General features: G+C 40.7%; 1 protein-coding gene across 1 annotated transcript; it reads left to right on the top strand.

Annotated features, from left to right (window-relative positions):
- Positions 1-534: 534 nt before the first annotated feature.
- On the top strand, positions 535-24,945 carry LOC307019053 (uncharacterized protein). The gene is made up of 12 exons (XM_079649671.1): positions 535-1,535; positions 10,809-10,863; positions 10,939-11,070; positions 12,145-12,258; positions 16,024-16,218; positions 17,472-17,768; positions 18,453-18,515; positions 19,466-19,523; positions 19,658-19,783; positions 21,499-21,613; positions 22,999-23,150; positions 23,799-24,945. Exons 1-12 carry the CDS (start codon positions 1,089-1,091, stop codon positions 23,923-23,925), a joined length of 1,881 nt encoding a protein of 626 aa, XP_079505797.1. The 5' UTR covers positions 535-1,088; the 3' UTR covers positions 23,926-24,945.
- Positions 24,946-25,907: the final 962 nt, after the last annotated feature.

Here is a 25,907-nt window from a genome sequence, read left to right as displayed (position 1 = left end):
ATTTAAGAATGTGCGTTATGGAAGACCTTTTATAAAGACCTTCCAAGAGCTAAACGTCTTTATATTTAAAGGTGGCAATCATTTCAGTTTCCCCACACTCTGGTTGTGTTTGGTGCTCGAAAGATCCTGAAACTAAGATAACATGTATTTCTGAAGACTGGAGTACGTCTAAGAATAGATTAAATATTATATTGTGTCCGTTTCATAATAAAAAACACCCATAAAACCTTTTGGAATGGACTTCCAGTAACCCAGACAAACACAGGACAATAACACGGCCCCCTCCTCTACATTTTGATATTCCCCCACCCCCTTTTTGTCCCAAAATACAGAAGCGAACCTGTTGCTCTTCAGCTCAGGAGACACAGATAGCCCTTAGACAAAAACACTCAGCGGGGGAAGCATTCAGGAAATACACACACACACACACACACACACACACACACACACACACACACACACACACACACACGCACGCACACACACACACACACGCACACACACACACACACACACACACACACACACACACTAGTAGTAGATGCACCACTCAAACTGGATCTCTCTGAAAGGTTACTTTGATCATCCATCAGCTCTCGCCTGCTCTGAGAACCTGATCCTTCCCTGCAGTACGTAATCTGTTTCGAGTGACACTCAGCATGAGTTTTCCACAGCTTATAAATAACGCCTGTTCTGACTTCCAGCAGATGGGAGCAGGGCGTGAGAGAATACATACTTTGGGAGAAGTCCTCCATGGAGGTAGATTGGAAAGTTGCCGCCAAGGGATCTTCGTGCTGCAAAACGTCCGTTAAAAGTCTGTTTACATCTTTAAAATTACTGAAAACTGGCATGGAAAACCACAGATTTATCTAACGGAAGGAACTACTAGAGGAAGTTCTCAAGAACTCTTTTTAAGGGCGTCGAACAGAGAAGGAACTAAAGAAGGTTTTGGTTTCCGAGCTCCATTTCGGCCACTTGAATCTCGGGGTTGGCGAGGGTCTCTAAAGAATCAAATCGAGCCCAATATCACAAAACACGTTTGTCTCAGTGGGCTTCACAGATTAGAAACAAACGACAACATTGAAGCCATGGATGAACCCACAGAAGGTCGACAGGAAGTGATGGAAAGCGAGGCTCTAGTTGAGTTCAGAGCAACGTTACAAGCCGCCATCAGAGAGGTCCACGTTGACGTCAGTGCCTTCAAGCAACGCATCGAGAAGAGGATCGGAGAGCTGATTATTCCCAACGGACCTTTGGTGGAGGCGGTGAACCGGCTTCAGGAAGAGAACCAGCAGCTCAGAGCCAAGATGGAGGGTCTCGGCCGGCTGGTGGAGAGCATCGCCGGGATGCAGATGGAGAGGAAGAACGAGGAGGAGAGTTTAAAGAATGGACAAAGAGAAGAAAGAGCGGGAAGATCCGAGTGCAGCCAGTCGATGTGTTCGGAGGTTTGGGGGTCCAGCGGAGGCTCGAACTCTGCTTCAACGAACAACCCAGCTCCGCCCCCATGGAGAGCAAAGAGACACGCTGATACTAACGTGAGTACTGCTTCGGTCCTCACTTTCTAGGTCTCCTATTATGCAAGATCCACTTCTCCATGTCTCTTCTACATCAACATGTGTCCCCTCTTCTTCATGTCTCTTCTACATCAACATGTGTCCCCTCTTCTTCATGTCTCTTCAACATCAACATGTGTCCCCTCTTCTCCATGTCTCTTCTGCATCAACATGTGTCCCCTCTTCTTCCTGTCTGTTCTGCATCAACATGTGTCCCCTCTTCTTCATGTCTCTTCTACATCAACATGTGTCCCCTCTTCTCCATGTCTCTTCTGCATCAACATGTGTCCCCTCTTCTTCATGTCTCTTCTACATCAACATGTGTCCCCTCTTCTCCATGTCTCTTCTGCATCAACATGTGTCCCCTCTTCTTCATGTCTCTTCTACATCAACATGTGTCCCCTCTTCTTCATGTCTCTTCTACATCAACATGTGTCCCCTCTTCTCCATGTCTCCTCTACATCAACATGTGTCCCCTCTTCTTCATGTCTCTTCTACATCAACATGTGTCCCCTCTTCTTCATGTCTCTTCTACATCAACATGTGTCCCCTCTGTGGAAAGAGACTCTGAAAGTTTCAGGAACAAAGATTCTCTCTCTTTTTGATCCATTTCTATAAAAACCTGTCTGAAAATGAGCTGATCAGATTTTGGCCACTTTATGATGTCATAACGATGTTTTGTCTTGTGTAACCATTAGCCAATCAGCAACCAAGGTAACCCCCCCCCCCCCCCCCCCTTATCACCTGAATCTCCTCCTAGAGCACCATTGAGTTCTTTGTAACCAAATCTCTCTCAGAGGGGCGTGGGGAGGGGCTCCTTATTTTCATCTAAAGTAACAGACAGAGAATCAGCACTTTGGAAACAGGGATGAAACAGAGGGGATTATGGGTAATGCTGCAATGATCTGTTTGGTGTTTCAGCCAATCAGAGACATGCTCTGTATATATCTGAGACCTGTGATATATTGATGAAAAACAGTATGATAGGGGACCTTTAAGATGAACAAGATATTGTTTACATTGTGTGCATTAATGTAATTCAGAGTCTATGATGTGGCTGAGGTAAAGTGTCATTGGGGGTCCCGGGCCTTGTTAAGGGTTAGAGTAAGGCTAACCCTAAACCTTATATATATTTTAAGTGTGTTGTTTTTCTGAATGTTTACTCTGTGTCTTTGAGTTTCAAGAAAAGCGTTTGTTATTATTCCTTTTAGGGAAGTGGTTGCACATTCTGCTGAAACTTAAACCAAGAAACTGAACCATCAGCTCCTTGAAGAAGTAATAATAAAAGTGCTAACATAATCATGCAGTGGATTCTAATGATGCACCACTTTCCTTCAGGAGGCTCCAAAATAGTCGCATCTAAATCACCGATATCAATAGACGACAACATGGCTTTGAAAATAGGCACATTCACTATCTCCTCTTTGCTCCAGATACGATGAGACACTGACATTCAACTCTCCACGGTCTGATTGATAGATCCGTGTGATTGAAGGCTTCTCCGGTTGCAAAACACTGCAGTGGGTTAAAATAACTACTTAGCAGATTTTTTACAACCGTCGAAAGTTCTCACGATTACAAACATTTCATATTTCGTGCAATATTGACAAAAAGATAAGTTACCAGATGTCATACTTGCCAACCTTTAGACCTCAGAAATCGGGAGCATTTCAAAATGCAAAATGGGGGGGGGTGTGTGCTAGTGGATCGCCGGAGCTGTTAGATTAACATTAACTCTTCTGCTTACTGTAGTTGTAAGTGCACTGCCTTGCGGCCTGTAGCACCGTCCTTGATGGAGCATGTGTGTGGGCTGGACCTGTATTTTTCAGGAAAGGAGTGAGCAGAGAGTAGAGTAGTTGTCGATTCTTGTTCTGTTGTCTGTGAATATCTGCCTCACCCTCTCAGACTTTGAGTTGCGCGCGCTACTAAAGAGACGTGTTACCATGGAAACCAAACAATGGTGTAGCTACATTAAAGTTCGAGTGGAAACAGTGGTGTGTAAATCTGATTTTGTCAGAAATCGGGAGAAATGCGGGAGAAATATGACCCCGGGAGGAAACCGGGAGAGGGCAATGAAATCGGGAGTCTCCCACGAAAATCGGGAGGGTTGACAAGTATGTCAACATTTTAATCAGCCACTCGTGTTGCTGTATCTTTTTTATCTGAATCTTTGCAGCTCAGTCTTTCCAAACACCTTTCCCGAGGTTAACTAAGTTCAGCCAAACTCTGTCTTCAGCCAACACCAAACCACGGTACACTGTGTTCACCCCAAACATAAATAAACACATGTTGTATCCACCAGTAAAACAACAAATTCATGTGGGGCACAAATAAACCATCAGAAGATCAGCCGTGCTCAGGAACTGCTCCTCAAATAGCTCCATGTGAGGAGTCAGGATTAAACTGTGATATACGTCTAACCTCTGACTCCAGTGGTTTTCTCCAACGCCTCTTCATCACCTGCTGAATTATAGACATGTATCATATCATTAAGTCCGATGCAGACCAACTATCACAATATCTAGAATCTTGAATCTTGGATATAGAGCGTTGCGGGAGGTATATCCTTATATTTGACCAAAACTGAAGGTAAAAACCACACACACACACACACACACACACACACACACACACACACACACACACACACACACACACACACACACACACACACACACACACGCACGCACGCACGCACACACACACACACGCACACACACACGCACACACACACATGCATTCCCCCCCCCCCCCCCCACCACCCACTCAGCGCTCAGACAGCTTTTATGACCGCAGGTCCTCCAAAGGGCACATGTATTTTGGGGTTTGTGATTTGGGACTGGCTGCAGCTCTTTGGAGCCAATAACGGCACACTTCATAACGTCCTGAACATATCTGGAAAGAGACACGTGACAAGTTTCATTGAAATCCAGCAGAGGTGGTAGGAGTACTCAGATCTTGTACTTGAGTAAAAGTAGAAGTACTCAGATCTTGTAATTGAGTAAAAGTAGAAGTACTCAGATCTTGTACTTGAGTAAAAGTAGAAGTACTCAGATCATGTACTTGAGTAAAAATAGAAGTACTTAGATCTTGTAGTTGAGTAAAAGTAATAGTCCCAGAGTGTAGGAATACTCTGTCACAGTTAAAGTCCTGCGTTCAAAATGTTCCTCAAGTAAAAGTAGAAAAGTATTATCATCAAAATATAGTGAAAGTAGCGACAGTAAAAGTAGTCGTTGTGCAGATTGGTCCATTTCAGAATAATAGATATGATATGTTTTATAATGATTGATCATGAAAGTGTTCTCAAAGCTGGTAAAGGTGCAGCTAGTTTGAATGACTTTGTATACTGCAGGGTAGCTGGTGGATTTACTCCAGGTGAAACTAAAGTCTGATTTAGAGGAGTACACAGTGGCATGAAATAAATACTCAAGTAAAGTACAAGTATCTCAAAATTGTACTTACGACAGTACAATACTTGAGTAAATGTACTTGTTACTTCCCACCGCTGAAATCCAGGCAGCAGTTTTGCAGTAACTGCTGAAAAACAAACCGTCTAAAGCAAGCTCTCCAGATATACTAATAATATTTGGAGGGTAATCCTGCAGCGATGCAAAGTACCAACAACTTGATGCAACGCTTTGCTTCAAATGATCACAAGTACAAATCCAGATCTCCACTATCACTGCATTCAGTCCCTCACAAGCTACCCTTTGCTCCGGGTGAGGATGACACGATGAAGAAGCATTTCTGGAAGTGCATGGTCACCACCTGACACAGAGGAACAGTAAACCACACGTCATGCTTCACAGTCCACGTATTGTTTATTTATGACACGTCTATGACTCTCTGACAGGAATGCAAACAAGCAGAAAGTGCAGAGTTTTTTAACTACAATATAAAGTATATATATATATATATATATATATGTATATATATATATATATATATATATATATATATATATATATAGACACACGTGACGGATATAAACAAAGGGAAGTATTTACACTATGAACACTATAAGGAGGTATACACATTATGAACAGCAGTGTAGAAATGGAATACACCATGGATACAGATATACAATGAAATAGACACTATCCACAGAATCAATATGATTATACTATAGAGCGTTATTGATATTATGAATGATTATGAGTACGGTAAAGAACATGTTGACAGTTTTATGAGTGACGAGGTCAGTTGCAACAGATTACATTTTTAAAGTAACCCTCCCACCCTGCTCTCTGAACACAGGTATAAACTAAATCCCCATCCTCTAATCTTTCAGGAATCTTGCCTCCCAGCCAATCGGAGTCTCAAATCTCCTGATGGAAAGTTGAAATACGTCAACGTCCCGGTCAATAATACCCCAACACACACCCCTAAGAGTGACAGCCAGCTGTCCCGATGAAATACAAACCCTGCCAAAATTCCTCTGCGCTTAAATCACCTAAAGTACTCCCCCCCCCCCCCCCCACACACACACTCTGACGTACCACGATTTAACACCGAGATAAACCTCTGATCCATCATCTAATACTTTGGGTTCATTTTAGGTCAGTTTTATGAAAAAAGGCTGGTGTGTTAGGGTTTCAAGATTCAAGGCTTTATTGTCATTTGCACATTTGTTACAGTGTAGATATGTTAATGAACGACTGAAGTCTCAGGCTCCTCCAACAGAGCAACCTATAGGACATAGAGCGGACAGAACAGATACAAAAGTGCAGTACAATGTTTTGAGGTGTGCAAGTAAATACAAATAAAATAGAAATAGTGCAAGAATAGTCAAGTCAATGGAATGATATGATATATTAGATCAGTTAGGGTTGGGGTCTGAAGTGCAGTGAGTAATGGTTAACCTTTATTGAGGTCCATTGGTTGGTAGGGGGAGGTTTCCCAATCAATTTGAGTAACTTTGTCAAAGAGTCTGAATCCTACAATGACAATCAGAGGGGTCCACTTCTTCGCCCAGTACAGGAAAGATGCTTGCTTCAGTTAAAGGTGGGGTAGGTAAGTTTGAGAAACCGGCTCGAGATACACTTGTTGTTATATTCCATGGAATGCTCTTAACATCCGGATAGCAATGAATATCTGAAGTGCTTTGACAAAAAATCCATAATAAATATCATCTGTTGAAGCCGTAGCGCTGTAACAAGCACGACCAATCATCTGAGCCGGCTAAAGTAACTGGATGGCCTACCTGCCTGTCAGCCTTCCATCTGTGCACAAACTGATCTCGTGCCCTCATTGGTCATGTGCTCGTTCGTGTGTGTTGGAGGAGGGGCTCTGGAAGGAAGTGGCAGATTTTTTCCGGCTGTGTTTTTCCAAATTCTAGCGCGCTCCAGCTGTTTTCTCCGAAATTAATAACGTCTTACAATCTTACATTTATTAGCTTCTTCAACGTAATGTCTGCAGACATCCAATCCGATTCAGAACACTCTGAACGTAAGAATATAAGGAGTATTAATCTATCTAGATAACGAGCTACTTAACCTACAGCGTCTCCATTGGTTTTGAGATGGTATGGTCCACTTTAGGGGTGTCCAAACTCGAAAGAGAAAGAGTCTTCCAGACTATTGCAGGTAATAAGGATGTATTAAACTTTAATAATGAAAGGTTCAACCCCACTGACATGTTGGTTTGAACTCTTTGGGGGGTCCAAGTGTTAATAAGGGTGGTCAGACGCTGTCATTTGAACCTTGACCTTTGGAGCACATCAAAAAGTACTTTGCATTACTTACTTTTCTGTCCTATCTTCTGTTATTCTTAAACTACTCACTGCAACATCATGATTCGATCACAGACTGTCTGAAGACTTTGGCACTGTCATCCCAATTTGTTGCCACTAATCAGAAATCAATGCAAAATAAATAACCACAAGATGCTTGCTGCCGTAGAGGGGTGTAGGAATGAATCCTGCAAAAATTGCATTTAGATCTGACCAAAAGAGATGTTTTTTTCTGAGTTCTGAGAAAAAAAAGTCAATATTCGGTATTTAAAAAATCCAAAATCCATGAAAAAAAGTCAGAATAAAAAATAAATTCCGATTTTATTTCCCTCAGACTGTCTCAAAATCAAAATTCTGACTTTTATTTCAGAACGAAAAATATGTTTTTTTCACTTTTCGCTTCTGTTTTTATTAGAGGTTCTAGTTTGAAATTCAGTTTTGGGTGTTTCAATATTCAGTCTTTAAATTGTGATTGGGCTGTTTGCAGTGTGTACTTGGACTTGAAGGCCAAATACATTAATTCAATGGGAATTTCACATTGCAAAAATCGAACATTTGCAAGTGTAACGGTGGAAGAGGTATTCCTTAACTGTGTCTTTAACAGTTCATTGGTCCATAGTGGTAAAGACAAAGCGTTGTTGTCAGTATCCAACCCTTTGCATGTTTCTAAGAAAGAGCCTAAATAAGGTGTAGGTAAACCCAGGCAGGGTTGAGAGGATCACCGGGTCAGAGAGAGTGAGACTGTGAGATCCTACAGGGGCTATAATGGAGCCCAGAGATCAACGCGGTGATAATCCCCGCCTGACGACCAGTTGACGGCCGGCTGAAATGTCTTTATTGCTTTGCTGCCAGACCACTGCGTGTCTCTGGAAAGCAGAATGTTCTTTTGTTATTCTTAGTGCCAAAGCCTTTTATCACAGGCTGTCCTCAAACTTGTCAACGTTAACCCCATCTGGTGTTGTCCTGTGTTACCACGAAGCAAACACAAATGCAAAGTGCCCTCAGATGTGACGTAGTACCACTGATGCTCGTTGCCTTGTGGTGGTGCAGCTAAAACCCCTAAATGACTCTGAGAAGCATTTCATAACTTCCACTTCCTTGAATCGAGAACTGCCAAAGTGATCATCCTTTTTGAGTTCTAAGAATAAAGTCAGAATACCGAAAAGCTCTCAGAATTCCAAAAATAGGAATTTTGGAAAAAGTCAGAATTCCCAAAAAAAAGTCAGACTTCCGAATAAAGTAAAAAAAAAAACGAAAAAGTCAGAATTCGGGGAACATCCAGAATTCACCCCAAAAAGTCATTATTCGAAACAAAAAGTTATAAAACCGAATTTCTTGTAGAATTCCAACAAGTCCGACTCGGAAAAAGTCACAATACCAAATAAATAGTTAGGATTCGAAGAAAAAAAGTTAGAATTCCCCCAAAAAAGTCTGGATTTCTAATCAAATCAGAGCAGAAGGCATGGGGGGGGGGTGTTTAAGGGGCAAATACAGGCCAAGATATATCGAGGTGCTGTTTGAAAAGGCTAACTCCCAGATTTCCAAAGCATCCATTTGGGTCTATATTGGGAGGTAAGGAGAGCGGAGCGGAACTCCTGCAAAGGGACTGATTGCAGAATTTAAAATAGCTGCTCAGTGAGAACACGGGTTTGTCGGCCACAGCTGTCATTAAAGGAGCAGCTTTCAGCCGTTAACAGCTGAACATCACACATTTAGACACACACACACACACACACACACACACACACACACACACACACACACACACACACACACACACACACACACACGCACACACACACACACACACACACACACACACACACACACACACACACACACACACACACACACACACACACACACACACACACACACACACAGAGGATAGAGGCCTGAAATACATTTTAGCTCCACAGCAGCCTGACAGACAAAAGAAAGCATCTTTGTTTGTTGTGAGCCATTCGATGAGTGATGTTGCTAAGACAGATGTAGAAATAGACTCAAACAGACTAACTAATTTAACTCCCTGGCTAATGGCTGGAAAAGCAAACAATTCCTAACACAGTCTTTCTCCATGTTTGTTGTGATTCTACACTGGGTTTTAAATCATACAAAACATGTTTTTGTTAAACTAGCCGACAGCCCCCTCACACTTTTACATTAAGCTATTTACATTTACCGTCAGGCAAATGTCCACAAATCTAGCAGAGGCGATTGAAGTTGAATTAGTTATCAGTCAGAACCTCATTGGGACCCTAAAATTACATAAAACCTTTAACTATTACCAATTACCAAGGAAGCAGCTTCCCATGGATGATTGGGAAGTCGCTCTTATTGACTATAATTCAAATTACTACGGTGTTCCCGAGCCAGGAAGACTTTCACAACACTACAAGTCGAGCTTTGAGGACGCAGAACTCCGCGAATGAATTATATTGAGAAATTAACAAAAAGGGAAAAAATGAAATATCTAATGATTGACCAAGATGATCAAGCCCAAAATGTAATATGTTCTGCCTTTACTCTCGCTACATCCTTCCACCAAATTGTGTGAAGATTGGGCCGGTGGTTTCGTCTGAAATCAATCTGACAGACGAGTTCTCTAATTAGGGATCTTTTGCTTCACAGGTGGATGATGTTAGCTTATCACATCGTTCTTCCGTTAACAGCATTTTATAACTTCCACTTCCCTTAGGGCCACAATTTGAATTGACATCGGACCAAAAGGGTTTATTATTTTTGAGTTCTAGGAAAAAAGAATTAGAAAAAAAAGTCAGAATTCGGAAAAAGTCAGATTTTCCCCCAAAAGGCAGAATTCCCTCAAATAAGTTCCGTCAGAATTCCCCAAAATTGAATGCGTTCTGCCTCTACCCTCGCTACACCCCTCCACCAAATGTTATGAAAATTGCGCCAGTGGTTTTGTTGGAAATCCTGCCGACAAAAAGCAGGCAAGTTAATTATGGATCTACTTCTTCATAGGTGATGGATGGTGGTTTCACATCGTTCCTCCGTTAACTCCGAGTTCCTTTGAGGCTTTGACTAACCCTACTGTGAGGGAATAATTCTGTCTTACTCCTAAGATATTTAACTCGTTATCTCCTTTAAAGAATGTGCTGCTGCACTCATTCTCCGTTGTATGACCGGTCAACTCTCGGTCACAGAGCCTAAGAGTCAGGCAAGTGATTCAGTATGTCCAGATGTTGGGGATGTCTCCAGTGTTCCCAGCTGTTGATTAACTCTCTGTAAACTAGTTAACAGGTCTATTGAGAGAGAGGCTGGTCAGATTTGACGTGGCAACCCACCCGTGCAGTCAGAACCTCTGGCTGTGTGACTTGTGATGTGAAATTCTTCGGCCGATACTTGTAATAAACATCAGTGTTTGACATCAAAGCTCCAACTCTCCTCGTGTCTCTCTGAGTCCTGACTCTCCATCGCTGCAGAAGTTTCCCTTACACCTACCAGTGTGTGGATGTCCTGGTTTGATTCCTGGAAAGATTAATAATACATTTTGTTTTGAACAGGGCACTGAATCAAAGGGAGAAAGACATGTTGCTTTCCAGGAAAATGGGAACGCAGGTAGGTGGAACATTTTACATTTCTCATGAGTAATCTGACGAGTTGACCTCACTTTTGATTCTGTTTGGTTCTCAGAGAGCTCATCAGTGGAGTCAGAGGTCGTTGAAGTTGTTTCCCAGTCCCACCGGTCTCTCACTAAACACACCACAGAGTCTTCTGGAATAAACAACTCTCTGCAGTCCAACGTGGAAACCCTCAACATGCCTGGTCAGTCCATTCAGTTTATCCTTTGGTTTTGGTGCCTATATTGGATCAAGAGCTTGAGTTTGAATCTCCACATGGCAGAAATGGTTGTGTCTTCTGAGGCCGACTAAATGTGTAACTCGACTGGATATATTCTGGATAACTCAAGAAAGAGACCGGAGACAAGAGCTTCTAAGATCTACGTGTTTTAATTGCAAGAAAACCAACAAAAGAGATTTTCCAAACCCTTATGACATGTTCTGTCTGTAGTAACGTGTGTTGTTTATTATTCTCTTTTATCCCCTCTTATTCTTGATTTTATTTTATATATTTTCTTATAACGAATGTTGTGGATATATTGTAATTTGAAGGGTGTCTATTACCATCTGGCCGGGGACAACAGCTGGAAATGAGCATTTACTGTTTTTGTGACATTTCATTGATGGGGACTGTCCACGACACTATAAATAAATAAACTAAAACTAATTATAAATTCACAGATCTTAGATAACGTACATCATTTCCTGTACTTGACTCCTATATTTGTATAAACAGTCTATTCATGTACATTCATATACTATATCCTTCTGAGACTACAGTAAGAGGGCATTTGCGTTTATAAATCATTTTTTTAACAACGTGTTCCTTGATCCCTAATTCTCAGAAAAGGTCGGCTGGTATTTTAAAACGTTCTCAAACTTCCTAGCAATCAAGCAATAATTCCAATTGTTCCAAAAAGAAAGTGAGGTTCTCAGAGTGGTTACTTCATATGGACAGAGATATGTATGTGTACTCTATATAACTCAATCTAAGATATATTTTTACATACAGTCTATTGATGGACATTCATATACTAAAACCTTCTGAAGCCATGAGTGCATTTGCGTTTAGAAATCATTGTTTTACCAACGTGTTCGGTGTGTTTGTCAGATTTGAAGTCGTTAACATGTTGTGTATTAATGCTTGAGGCATTTATAGCTGTTTCAGAGTTCACGTGAAGGATCAGGAAACTCTTTCTTTAAATTATTCTGACACTGGGAGCCTTCTGTAAGCTGTTGAATTTACTTTAATAAACGATTTTATTTTCTTCCCCCAAAGAACCAAAAGAAACTTCAGTTGTTGATGAACCCCTGCCCCATCTTCAAGTCACCGCCATGTTGATCAAAGAGGGTCTGAAAGCCGCCCAGTCCCATATTGCAGAAGCTCCATCAGGTGAGTGTCTCTAGAAGTTAGTGTCTCCACTTTAAAGAGTCCTCTCCTGCTGATGTTCAGGTGTATATCAGTCTGTAGTGTATCTACTTTAAAGAGTCCTCTCCTGCTGATGTTCAGGTGTATATCAGTATGTAGGCTCTCTACTTTAAAGAGTCCTCTCCTGCTGATGTTCAGGTGTATATCAGTATGTAGTGTCTCTACTTTAAAGAGTCCTCTCCTGCTGATGTTCAGGTGTATATCAGTATGTAGTGTCTCTACTTTAAAGAGTCCTCTCCTGCTGATGTTCAGGTGTATATCAGTATGTAGTGTCTCTCCTTTAAAGAGTCCTCTCCTGCTGATGTTCAGGTGTATATCAGTATGTAGTGTATCTACTTTAAAGAGTCCTCTCCTGCTGATGTTCAGGTGTATATCAGTATGTAGTGTCTCTACTTTAAAGAGTCCTCTCCTGCTGATGTTCAGGTGTATATCAGTATGTAGTGTCTCTACTTTAAAGAGTCCTCTCCTGCTGATGTTCAGGTGTATATCAGTATGTAGTGTCTCTACTTTAAAGAGTCCTCTCCTGCTGATGTTCAGGGGTATATCAGTATGTAGTGTCTCTACTTTAAAGAGTCCTCTCCTGATGATGTTCAGGTGTATATCAGTATGTAGTGTTTCTACTTTAAAGAGTCCTCTCCTGCTGATGTTCAGCTGTATATCAGTATGTAGTGTCTCTACTTTAAATAGTCCTCTCCTGCTGATGTTCAGGTGTATATCAGTATGTAGTGTCTCTACTTTAAAGAGTCCTCTCCTGCTGATGTTCAGGTGTATATCAGTATGTAGTGTTTCTACTTTAAAGAGTCCTCTCCTGCTGATGTTCAGGTGTATATCAGTATGTAGTGTCTCTACTTTAAAGAGTCCTCTCCTGCTGATGTTCAGGTGTATATCAGCATGTAGTGTCTCTACTTTAAAGAGTCCTCTCCTGCTGATGTTCAGGTGTATATCAGTAGGTAGTGTCTCTACTTTAAAGAGTCCTCTCCTGCTGATGTTCAGGTGTATATCAGCATGTAGTGTCTCTACTTTAAAGAGTCCTCTCCTGCTGATGTTCAGGTGTATATCAGTATGTAGTGTCTCTACTTTAAAGAGTCCTCTCCTGCTGATGTTCAGGTGTATATCAGTATGTAGTGTCTCTACTTTAAATAGTCCTCTCCTGCTGATGTTCAGGTGTATATCAGTATGTAGTGTCTCTACTTTAAAGAGTCCTCTCCTGCTGATGTTCAGGTGTATATCAGTATGTAGTGTTTCTACTTTAAAGAGTCCTCTCCTGCTGATGTTCAGGTGTATATCAGTATGTAGTGTCTCTACTTTAAAGAGTCCTCTCCTGCTGATGTTCAGGTGTATATCAGTATGTAGTGTTTCTACTTTAAAGAGTCCTCTCCTGCTGATGTTCAGGTGTATATCAGTATGTAGTGTCTCTACTTTAAAGAGTCCTCTCCTGCTGATGTTCAGGTGTATATCAGCATGTAGTGTCTCTACTTTAAAGAGTCCTCTCCTGCTGATGTTCAGGTGTATATCAGTATGTAGTGTCTCTACTTTAAAGAGTCCTCTCCTGCTGATGTTCAGGTGTATATCAGTATGTAGTGTCTCTACTTTAAAGAGTCCTCTCCTGCTGATGTTCAGGTGTATATCAGCATGTAGTGTCTCTACTTTAAAGAGTCCTCTCCTGCTGATGTTCAGGTGTATATCAGTAGGTAGTGTCTCTACTTTAAAGAGTCCTCTCCTGCTGATGTTCAGGTGTATATCAGTATGTAGTGTCTCTACTTTAAAGAGTCCTCTCCTGCTGATGTTCAGGTGTATATCAGTATGTAGCGTCTCTACTTTAAAGAGTCCTCTCCTGCTGATGTTCAGGTGTATATCAGTATGTAGTGTCTCTACTTTAAAGAGTCCTCTCCTGCTGATGTTCAGGTGTATATCAGTATGTAGTGTCTCTACTTTAAAGAGTCCTTTCCTCCTGATGTTCAGGTGTATATCAGTATTTAGTGTCTCTACTTTAAAGAGTCCTCTCCTGCTGATGTGCAGGTGTATATCAGTATGTAGTGTTTCTACTTTAAAGAGTCCTCTCCTGCTGATGTGCAGGTGTATATCAGTATGTAGTGTCTCTACTTTAAAGAGTCCTCTCCTGCTGATGTTCAGCTGTATATCAGTATGTAGTGTCTCTACTTTAAAGAGTCCTCTCCTGCTGATGTTCAGGTGTATATCAGTATGTAGTGTCTCTACTTTAAAGAGTCCTCTCCTGCTGATGTTCAGGTGTATATCAGTATATAGTGTCTCTACTTTAAAGAGTCCTCTCCTGCTGATGTTCAGGTGTATATCAGTATGTAGTGTCTCTACTTTAAAGAGTCCTCTCCTGCTGATGTTCAGGTGTATATCAGTATGTAGTGTCTCTCCTTTAAAGAGTCCTCTCCTGCTGATGTTCAGGTGTATATCAGTATGTAGTGTATCTACTTTAAAGAGTCCTCTCCTGCTGATGTTCAGGTGTATATCAGTATGTAGTGTCTCTACTTTAAAGAGTCCTCTCCTGCTGATGTTCAGGTGTATATCAGTATGTAGTGTCTCTACTTTAAAGAGTCCTCTCCTGCTGATGTTCAGGTGTATATCAGTATGTAGTGTCTCTACTTTAAAGAGTCCTCTCCTGCTGATGTTCAGGTGTATATCAGTATGTAGTGTCTCTACTTTAAAGAGTCCTCTCCTGCTGATGTTCAGGTGTATATCAGTATGTAGTGTCTCTACTTTAAAGAGTCCTCTCCTCCTGATGTTCAGGTGTATATCAGTATGTAGTGTCTCTACTTTAAAGAGTCCTCTCCTGCTGATGTTCAGGTGTATATCAGTATGTAGTGTCTCTACTTTAAAAAGTCCTCTCCTGCTGATGTTCAGGTGTATATCAGTATGTAGTGTGTCTACTTTAAAGAGTCCTCTCCTGCTGATGTTCAGGTGTATATCAGTTTGTAGTTTCTCTACTTTAAAGAGTCCTCTCCTGCTGATGTTCAGGTGTATATCAGTATGTAGTGTCTCTACTTTAAAGAGTCCTCTCCTGCTGATGTTCAGGTGTATATCAGTATGTAGTGTCTCTACTTTAAAGAGTCCTCTCCTGCTGATGTTCAGGTGTATATCAGTATGTAGTGTCTCTACTTTAAAGAGTCCTCTCCTGCTGATGTTCAGGTGTATATCAGTATGTAGTGTCTCTACTTTAAAGAGTCCTCTCCTGCTGATGTTCAGGTGTATATCAGTATGTAGTGTCTCTACTTTAAAGAGTCCTCTCCTGCTGATGTTCAGGTGTATATCAGTATGTAGTGTCTCTACTTTAAAGAGTCCTCTCCTGCTGATGTTCAGGTGTATATCAGTATGTAGTGTCTCTACATGTCTCCATGCTTTAATGTTCAAAAAGCTCTTTATTTGTCTCATACTGTCTGTGCCGCAGCACCTCTTTTCACCCTCTGTCTGAAACCAGAGCCCAGTCTGCTCTGATTGGTTCGCTGGCCGGCCCTGTAGTGATTGGTCAACCGCTTAGAGATGTCCTGCCCCTTAGCCTATTACGTACAATGTGTTGGAGCACTAACCAATAGAAGCACAAGTGTTATATACTGATGTCACCATGATCCGGAAGTAAACAAAGGAGTCCAAAACAAACCGACTTTCTTGAGAAACGTTGTCATTTTCTGTTTGTCTTTTTGTGTTAATTTCTTCCTTATCTTACCCAGTATTTCTTCTGTATCATCCTCTTTTTTTCAGCTGCGTCTGTAGCGAAGGAGCTGAGGTCTGCGATGTCTCAGGATCAGTCTGGATCAGTTTCCCAGGGTTTGGTACATCATGCTGTCACCGCCTCGACCAGAGTCACCTCTGAGACTTCACTCAAATCTGATCTGAGTCCTGCTGCAATCCCAGAATCCCCCAACATGAACAGAGGCGGATATCCATACAACCGAGGTGAGGCCAATGCTTTAATATATCATACTGCGCATCAGAGGTTGGAAGTAGTGGTGTACAAATACTTTGTTACTGTACTTAAGTACATTTTTATATTATCAGAAAGTACTTAATTTTCTGACGACTTTTTACTTTGAATTTTTACATGTTGAACACAAATACCTGTACTTTCTACTTCTTACACTTTGAACACAAATACCTGTACTTTCTACTTCTTACATGTTGAACACAAATACCTGTACTTTCTACTTCTTACATGTTGAACTCAAATACCTGTACTTTCTACTTCTCACATGTTGAACTCAAATACCTGTACTTTCTACTTCTCACATGTTGAACTCAAATACCTGTACTTTCTACTTCTTACATGTTGAAAACAAATACCTGTACTTTCTACTTCTTACATGTTGAAAACAAATACCTGTACTTTCTACTTCTTACATGTTGAACACAAATACCTGTACTTTCTACTTCTCACATGTTGAACTCAAATACCTGTACTTTCTACTTCTTACATGTTGAAAACAAATACCTGTACTTTCTACTTCTTACATGTTGAAAACAAATACCTGTACTTTCTACTTCTTACATGTTGAACACAAATACCTGTACTTTCTACTTCTCACATGTTGAACTCAAATACCTGTACTTTCTACTTCTTACATGTTGAACACTAATACCTGTACTTTCTACTTCTTACATGTTGAACACTAATACCTGTACTTTCTACTTCTTACATGTTGAACACAAATACCTTTACTTTCTACTTCTCACATTTTCCAAACAGGCTGGTTCCTTTAGTCTGAATGTGTGTTTGGTGGCGTGATCATTATTATTTAGAGTCATTGCGTGCCTATTGATTTGAACACGATCCGTGTATCCATCATTTCCTGGTCTTCTCTAAAGAAGAGGGACCAATGAAAACGTTGTCATGTTGCCGTTGGTCACCATGGAAACATTCATTAGCTAACAATGACATTATTGTTCTATTAATATAAAGGGAGGTCAGGTACTCTTTAAAACAGCTGCTAGTTATGGGTACTTTTTACTGAAGTACATTTCAAAGCCTCTTTACTTTGACTTGAGTAAAGAAGTTTAGTCAGTACTTCTACTTCTACCAGAGTATTTTTAAACACCAGTATCTGTACTTCTACTTGAGTAAAGGATGTGTGTACTTATCTCTGCTGCACATATATCTTCCGAAAGATGCATCAAAACATGGGAAATTTAGTTTTTGTGTTTTATCTCTTCAGACGTCGTGGAACCCAAAACACAACTTCCTCTTTCGGCCATGAGCAAACCCAACACAGAGTCTTCACCTGCTGTATCATCTTCCTTACCTGTTGAAACATCTTCATCACCTGCTTCTTCATCACCTGCTGTATCCTCTTCACCTGCTGTATCCTCTTCACCTGCTGTATCATCTTCATCACCTGCTGTATCATCTTCATCACCTGCTGTATCATCTTCATCACCTGCTGTATCTTCTTCAAGTCTCCCAGCTTCTAAGGAGTCTAGCGTAAAGCCGGGGGAATATCCCTTTAAGAGATGTGAGTTCAACTGGGGATCTGTCTCTGGAAAAAAGGTCCCGGTCTATGTTTGAGGCTCACGTATTATTAAAAAAAAGATGTTTGAGCCTTTAAAATTAAATAATGAAAAATAATTGTTTTCATTTTTAATACATTACATTTAGCTGACGCTTTCCAAAGCAACTTACAATAAATACATTTGTCCAGGAAGATACAACCTTGAAGAAAGCAGAATCATATAAGTACATCAGGTTTAGAGCCAAACATTTCAAGTGCTGCTCAACTGGCTTTAGATAAGCCAGCCCTTTATTAGTATATAAGTGCTTTGTTAGTAATTCTATCGCTCGAAGTACAAATACAAATATATTTGTATTTAAAAATACATTTTGATTTAAGGCTAATTCGAATTGTATTTCAATGATTATTTGATAATACTTATTACAATTTTTGACATATATTATTCTTATTATTTTTTTCAGGTAAAATAACTGCTTTTCATTTAAGGTTTTAAAAGTTAAGCTTGTTTCTTTTTCTTGTTTTATTTATACATGTTTTGATAAACTAAGTCAATAATATTTTTTAAAAGGGTTTAAAATTATCTATATTTTTAATTATCTGTTTTCCAACATTTGCCACTTTTACATTTGTTACTTTTTTTTGTGTCTTTCTAATTAATAATAAATCATTTTCTTCTCATTCATTTAGTACCAGTTCTCAAGACCCCCAGTCCCAGTCTGAAGAGGAGTGTGAGCTTCCCTCAGCCTGCAGGTAAAACACACTGACGGCCCCTACACACGGCGGCGTGCGTTGCCGCTTCAACGCTTCTGGCCATTCACTTTGAATGGGGTGACGTCACGATTCGCCGAACTGCATTGTAGGAGCAAAGCGTAGCTTCTCGCGGTGCTCGCTGCAAAAGTAGAGCAATGTTCCGGCTCCTACACACGGCGGCGTGCGTTGTCGCTTGCCGGCGGGGGGGGCTGAAACTCGACCAACAACCAATCACATGAATCTCCCGCCCCAGACACACAAGCACGCGGTTTGATTGGCTAGAGCTTGGACTATAAAGTAGAACATTGCTTTACTTTTGCAGCGAGCACCGCGAGAGAAACTACACTTTGCTCCCACAATGCAGTTCGGCGAATCGTGATGTCACCCCATTCAAAGTGAATGGGCAGGAGCGTTGAAGCGGCAACGCACGCCTCCGTGTGTAGGCTCCGTTCCACTTTTGCCGCCTCGACGGAGGCGTCAGCCAATCGAATCATATGCCAGTCCAAGCTCTAGCCAATCAAACCGCGTGCTTGTGTGTCTGGGGCGGGAGATTCATGTGATTGGTTGTTGGTCGCACGCCAGACACGCTCACCGGCAAGCTTCAATGCACGCTGCTGTGTGGACGCACCGTAAAGATACACTTTACATTTATTAAAGCAACAACAGCGTTTAAAAGTATGTCCTTTTGTTGTTGTTGTTGTTGTTGTTGTTGTTGTTGTAGCTTTGAATGCAGGATATTTTACATTATTTGGGTTATTTTTACTCTTTGAATTTATCTTCTGCCATCAAATGGAAATGAGCTTTTTTGCTATAATCTGGCATCTCTTCTGTTTTTGGGACATTAATGTATTTGTATGCATGGTCCCTGTTCCGAAAAGATATATAATAATACATATAATAATAATAATAATAATCTCTCTATTCACTTTGATTGTTTTCTGTTTCTGTAGAAAAATTACTTCCCTCCAAATCAATCATCAAACCTGGTTTCTCACCGAGTTTGGACAAGTGAGTTGTGCCGATAAACACGTAGTCATGACTAATGTTAGATTAATACTAGCAGAACTATAGGGCCTCTTTAAAGCCTGCCTGCAGCCTCAGTTCACATGTCATTGTTTATGTTGTCCTCTGTTTGTCCTCAGGAAGGTGAATAAGGCGCCAGGCGTTGAGTTTAAACAGGATTTAATGAAATCTCAAACGCTGCCTCGCTCTAACAGCGCTCAGGCCAAGCGGGCGCTTTTTGAGAGAATGAACTCCGAGCCCATTAAGTGAGTTCAGCATTTAACGGTCACCTATTGTGCAAAATCCTCTTGTCCATGTCTCTTCTACATCAACATGTGTCCCCTCTTCTTCATGTCTCTTCTACATCAACATGTGTCCCCTCTTCTCCATGTCTCTTCTAAATCAACATGTGTCCCCTCTTCTTCATGTCTCCTCTACATCAACATGTGTCCCCTCTTCTTCATGTCTCTTCTACATCAACATGTGTCCCCTCTTCTCCATGTCTCCTCTATATCAACATGTGTCCCCTTTTCTTCATGTCTCTTCTACATCAACATGTGTCCCCTCTTCTTCATGTCTCTTCTACATCAACATGTGTCCCCTCTTCTTCATGTCTCTTCTACATCAACATGTGTCCCCTCTTCTCCATGTCTCCTCTACATCAACATGTGTCCCCTTTTCTTCATGTCTCCTCTACATCAACATGTGTCCCCTCTTCTCCATGTCTCTTCTACATCAACATGTGTCCCCTCTTCTTCATGTCTCTTCTACATCAACATGTGTCCCCTCTTCTTCATGTCTCTTCTACATCAACATGTGTCCCCTCTTCTCCATGTCTCCTCTATATCAACATGTGTCCCCTCTTCTCCATGTCTCTTCTACATCAACATGTGTCCCCTCTTCTCCATGTCTCCTCTACATCAACATGTGTCCCCTCTTCTCCATGTCTCTTCTACATCAACATGTGTCCCCTCTTCTTCATGTCTCTTCTACATCAACATGTGTCCCCTCTTCTTCATGTCTCTTCTACATCAACATTTGTCCCCTCTTCTTCATGTCTCTTCTACATCAACATGTGTCCCCTCTTCTCCATGTCTCCTCTATATCAACATGTGTCCCCTCTTCTTCATGTCTCTTCTATATCAACATGTGTCCCCTCTTCTCCATGTCTCTTCTACATCAACATGTGTCCCCTCTTCTTCATGTCTCCTCTACATCAACATGTGTCCCCTCTTCTTCATGTCTCTTCTACATCAACATGTGTCCCCTCTTCTCCATTTCTCCTCTATATCAACATGTGTCCCCTCTTCTTCATGTCTCTTCTACATCAACATGTGTCCCCTCTTCTTCATGTCTCTTCTACATCAACATGTGTCCCCTCTTCTTCATGTCTCTTCTACATCAACATGTGTCCCCTCTTCTTGATGTCTCTTCTACATCAACATGTGTCCCCTCTGTGGAAAGAGACTCTGAAAGTTTCAGGAACAAAGATTCTCTCTCTTTTTGATCCATTTCTATAAAAACCTGTCTGAAAATGAGCTGATCAGATGTTGGCCACTTTATGATGTCATAACGATGTGTTGGCTTGTGTAACCATTAGCCAATTAGCAACCAAGGTAACCCCCCCCCCCCCCCCCCCCGCCCCCCCCTTATCACCTGAATCTCCTCCTAGAGCTCCATTGAGTTCTTTGTAACCAAATGTCTCTCAGAGGGGCGTGGGGAGGGGCTCCTTATTTTCATCTAAAGTAACAGACAGAGAATCAGCACTTTGGAAACAGGGCTGAAACAGAGAGGATTATGGGTAATGCTGCAATGATCTGTTTGGTGTTTCAGCCAATCAGAGACAGGCTGTGGATATATCTGAGACCTGTGATATATTGATGAAAAACAGTATGATAGGGGACCTTTAAAAAATGATTTCCATTTTATCCAATATCACTGACATGTTTTCCTTCATTGATTTTTCCTTTCTGTTGAACAGACCGAAGGATTCGAAACCAAAGCTGAAGCGCTCTCAGAGTTTCGGACCTTCGAGCGCCAGCGGGATAAAACAGATGCTGCTGGAGTGGTGCCGCTCCAAAACCATCGGATATCAGGTAAAACTCCACATATTCAAATAGTATTTTCTCGATAACAGCTTCGTACTAAATAAACCAAAGTCTTGACTCAAATTATTGATTTAAAAATGGTCGAGTTGCCTTCCTTAAGAAAAAATGGTCTGTTCCACTGCGTACTACCGTTTTTCTTCTGCTGTTCCCTTTTGTGTTTACTTCCTGTCTTTCTTCTTCTGCTGTTCCCTTTAGTGTTTACTTCCTGTCTTTCTTCTTCTGCTGTTCCCTTTAGTGTTTACTTCCTGTCTTTCTTCTTCTGCTGTTCCCTTTTGTGTTTACTTCCTGTCTTTTTTCTTCTGCTGTTCCCTTTTGTGTTTACTTCCTGTCTTTCTTCTTCTGCTGTTCCCTTTAGTGTTTACTTCCTGTCTTTCTTCTTCTGCTGTTCCCTTTAGTGTTTACTTCCTGTCTTTCTTCTTCTGCTGTTCCCTTTAGTGTTTACTTCCTGTCTGTCTTCTTCTGCTGTTCCCTTTAGTGTTTACTTCCTGTCTGTCTTCTTCTGCTGTTCCCTTTAGTGTTTACTTCCTGTCTCTCTTCTTCTGCTGTTCCCTTTAGTGTTTACTTCCTGTCTGTCTTCCGCTGTTCCCTTTAGTATTTACTTCCTGTCTGTCTTCTTCTGCTGTTCCCTTTAGTGTCTACTTCCTGTCTGTCTTCTTCTGCTGTTCCCTTTAGTGTTTACTTCCTGTCTGTCTTCTGCTGTTCCCTTTAGTATTCACTTCCTGTCTGTCTTCTTCTGCTGTTCCCTTTAGTGTTTATTTCCTGTCTGTCTTCCGCTGTTCCTTTTAGTATTTACTTCCTGTCTGTCTTCTTCTGCTGTTCCCTTTAGTGTTTACTTCCTGTCTGTCTTCTTCTGCTGTTCCCTTTAGTGTTTACTTCCTATATGTCTTCTTCCGCTGTTCCCTTTAGTGTTTACTTCCTGTCTCTTTTCTGCTGTTCCTTTTAGTGTTTACTTCCTGTCTGTCTTCTTCTGCTGTTCCCTTTAGTGTTTACTTCCTGTCTGTCTTCTTCTGCTAATTACTCTGACATCCAGCTCTCTGTTTTTTAACCTCTTTCCTTCTCTTATTCACTTTTTTCTTTACTGGGGACGGTTGAGCCTAGTTCAGACATATTCCCTTAATCCTCCTTAGCAACGGTCTGTTCCCCTTAGCAACGGTCTGCTCTCTTTAGAAACGCTCTGCTCTCTATAGCAACGGCCTGCTCTCCTTAGCAACAGTCTGCTCCCCGTAGCAACGGTCTGCTTGCGAAAATTGCAGACCTCTGGAATGTCAGAATAGACCAATCAGAATTGTGTATTCAACTGTCTATAAAGGAAACTGAATAAACCATATATCAGATTAAATATGATGCTGTTTTTATGTTGTTTTTTCTCTCAGAACATCGATATACAGAACTTCTCGTCCAGCTGGAGCGATGGGATGGCGTTCTGCGCTCTCGTTCACTCCTTCTTCCCGCTGGACTTTGACTACAACACGCTGGAACCAAAGAACCGCAAACAGAACCTGCAGCAGGCCTTCACCACCGCAGAGTGAGTACTCTGGAGTATCTGTTCTATGAGTATAAGTATTAGTAGTTCATGGTAAAGGTAGTACAATTCTTCTTTTAAAGGAACCAATGTTTGGTTTCTTCTGAGCGAGTATTTTTGATATTCAAATCAGAAAGGTGTTAAAAAGTAACGCAAGGCTAAAATGTATTTGCTTTATTTCAAGGTCGACAGTATATATGTACAGACGATATATAAAAAGCAATACAAATAATACTTTTTCTTTTTAATATGGGTTATCTTTTCAAAATATGAATCATAAATAATGTCCGTTATTTTCAATTAAATATTAGTCGATTTCTTTTCAATTACATCGTTTTTAAAAATAAGTAATTTATTTATCTAACAAAAAATAGGGAACTTTTTTTCGAAATCTAAGGTATCTTTGAAATAATTGTTTCCTTAAAATGTGTAGATATTTTAGGAAATGAACAGAACATTTAAAGATTAAGATTTTTTTATTTAACATATAGGTAACTTGAATAGATAGACAATCATCACACATCACTAACTCATATTTTAGGTTACATATTTACATATCAATTGTAACTTAATGTGAGCAATTCTGTTGTCTTTCTGCAGGAACCGGTGAAACCTTTAGAGTATTTACACTTTATTTATTGTGCGTTTCAGGAAGCAGGCGGACTGTCTGCGTCTGATCGAGGTCGACGACATGCTGGTGATGGGCGACAGGCCGGACGCGATGTGTGTGTTCACCTACGTCCAGTCTCTGTACAACCACCTGAAGACGTTCGAGTAACTCTGTATCAGAGGAGATTATACATTAAAGGTCACCTATTATGCAGAATCCACTTTTTCCATGTCTCTTCTACATCAACATGTACCCCAAGGTAACCCCCCCCCCCCCCCCCCCCCCCCACCTTATCACCTGAATCTCCTCCTAGAGCACCATTGAGTTCTTTGTAACCAAATGTCTCTCAGAGGGGCGTGGGGAGGGGCTCCTTATTTTCATCTAAAGTAACAGACAGAGAATCAGCACTTTGGAAACAGGGCTGAAACAGAGGGGATTATGGGTAATGCTGCAACGATCTTTTTGGTGTTTCAGCCAATCAGAGACATGTTCTGTATATATCTGAGACCTGTGATATATTGATGAAAAACAGTATGATAGGGGACCTTTAATAACCACCGTGTGTCATGAACACTTTGAATAAGCTCAACATGAAACCACTGCTGTTTGAACCACATGAGAATTTAGTGTTTGAGAAAGCAGTTTTTCCTTTAGTATTTACACTGATTCAGTTTCTTATCACGTGTATTGTGACGCTAATATTGCTGTATTCTTTTGTAGTTCTCAAATGCTATAACCAAAGAAAGGTAAGATTAAAAAACTGCTGTATGTTGATCAATCAGTGTTAAGAAAAGACTTAGGGATACTAAGGTGTAAGTGTATGACATGACACCCAGAGGTTAAAGGTATCTTTATTTTTTAATGTACTTTAAAATGTCAAAAAGACATATGGTAAGTGTACGTCTGTAAATGACAGAAGCGAGAGACGATAGTGAGGAATAACAGAAACAGAATTGGCAGGTGTTGTGTATTGTGGTATATGTGAGTAATGCTGGGAAACGTTGATGTGTTTATGCAATAATGTGATTCTGACGATCTGCTTTTAAATATCAAGAAAAAGACGTTGGTGCTGCTTTTTCATTATAAGTATGCAGGGCTGTTGGAAAACCATTAATACAAATCTTGATGGATTTTGTACATAGCATTGTGGTCGTGTTGGCAAATAAAACCTTTTGAAAGTTGAATGTTTGAACTGTGTCAGAGAAAGATTTGTTAAATAAATAATAGTTTATATTAGACTGTTTGTTGCCATCTAGTGGCTGAACACATGTAATGGGCCAATAGCTGCTCATGTTCAGGTCATATTTGTATGTTGTGCCGTTACTCTGACATGTATACAGGCTTTAATGTTAAGAGAAACTCTCTCTGGAGGGATTTGAGCCTTTGCAGACCATTTACATGCACTAAAACCTATATAACACGCTAGAGGAAAAGCAAAACCCAAAATGCAGAGTATGGCCTCTTTAACAAATGTGTTACCTCTATCCTGCCATGTGCGCTAATGTTTTAACCTTCCTTACAAGTCATTTTTAAGATTACATTTTTTTCGCATTTTTGGGATCTGTGTTTGATGATGCCATTTTTATTTTACGAGCCTGTTTTTCAGGTTTCAGGCTCGAAAATGACATTCCCAGAACAAATGACCATATCTTCCCTTCTAAAAGGATTAAATTAATAATCTTTTTTCTCAAAGTAATGGTAAAAAACTAGTGTCCGTCCCAAATTTTTTATTTTGTACTTATAGTGAAAACTAAACTTGGATGATGGGTTAGTACAGGGGTTCCCAAAGTGGGGGTCGTCGTGAGACCCCGAGTGGGGGTCACGAGATGATTATAAAATAAAAATGGAAAATACAAAAATAAAAAATGTATTAAAAAAAATTGATTATTTTTTTAAATAATTTTTTTCTTTAAATTATTATTAATAATAACGTTTGAATAGAAATGTTCAGGGGCGGACTAGTCATTTGTATAATTTCCCCGCAACGAGGCGAGTGCGGAAAACTGAAATTAATTCACTAGCACCCCCCGTCCCCCCTGTCGACAGGGGGTGACATCTCTTTCTATCCGTCAGAGCCAATGGAATCGAGGGGACCTCCCACAAAGTCCTTATTTGGACATGTGTGTGTGTTAGACTGCCGCATAGCCTAG

The sequence above is a fragment of the Notothenia rossii genome (assembly GCF_949606895.1).
Source record: "Notothenia rossii genome assembly, chromosome: 9".
Taxonomy (NCBI): domain Eukaryota; kingdom Metazoa; phylum Chordata; class Actinopteri; order Perciformes; family Nototheniidae; genus Notothenia; species Notothenia rossii.
Note: the sequence above shows the minus strand (reverse complement) of the source record. Positions and strands in the feature narration are given on the sequence as shown.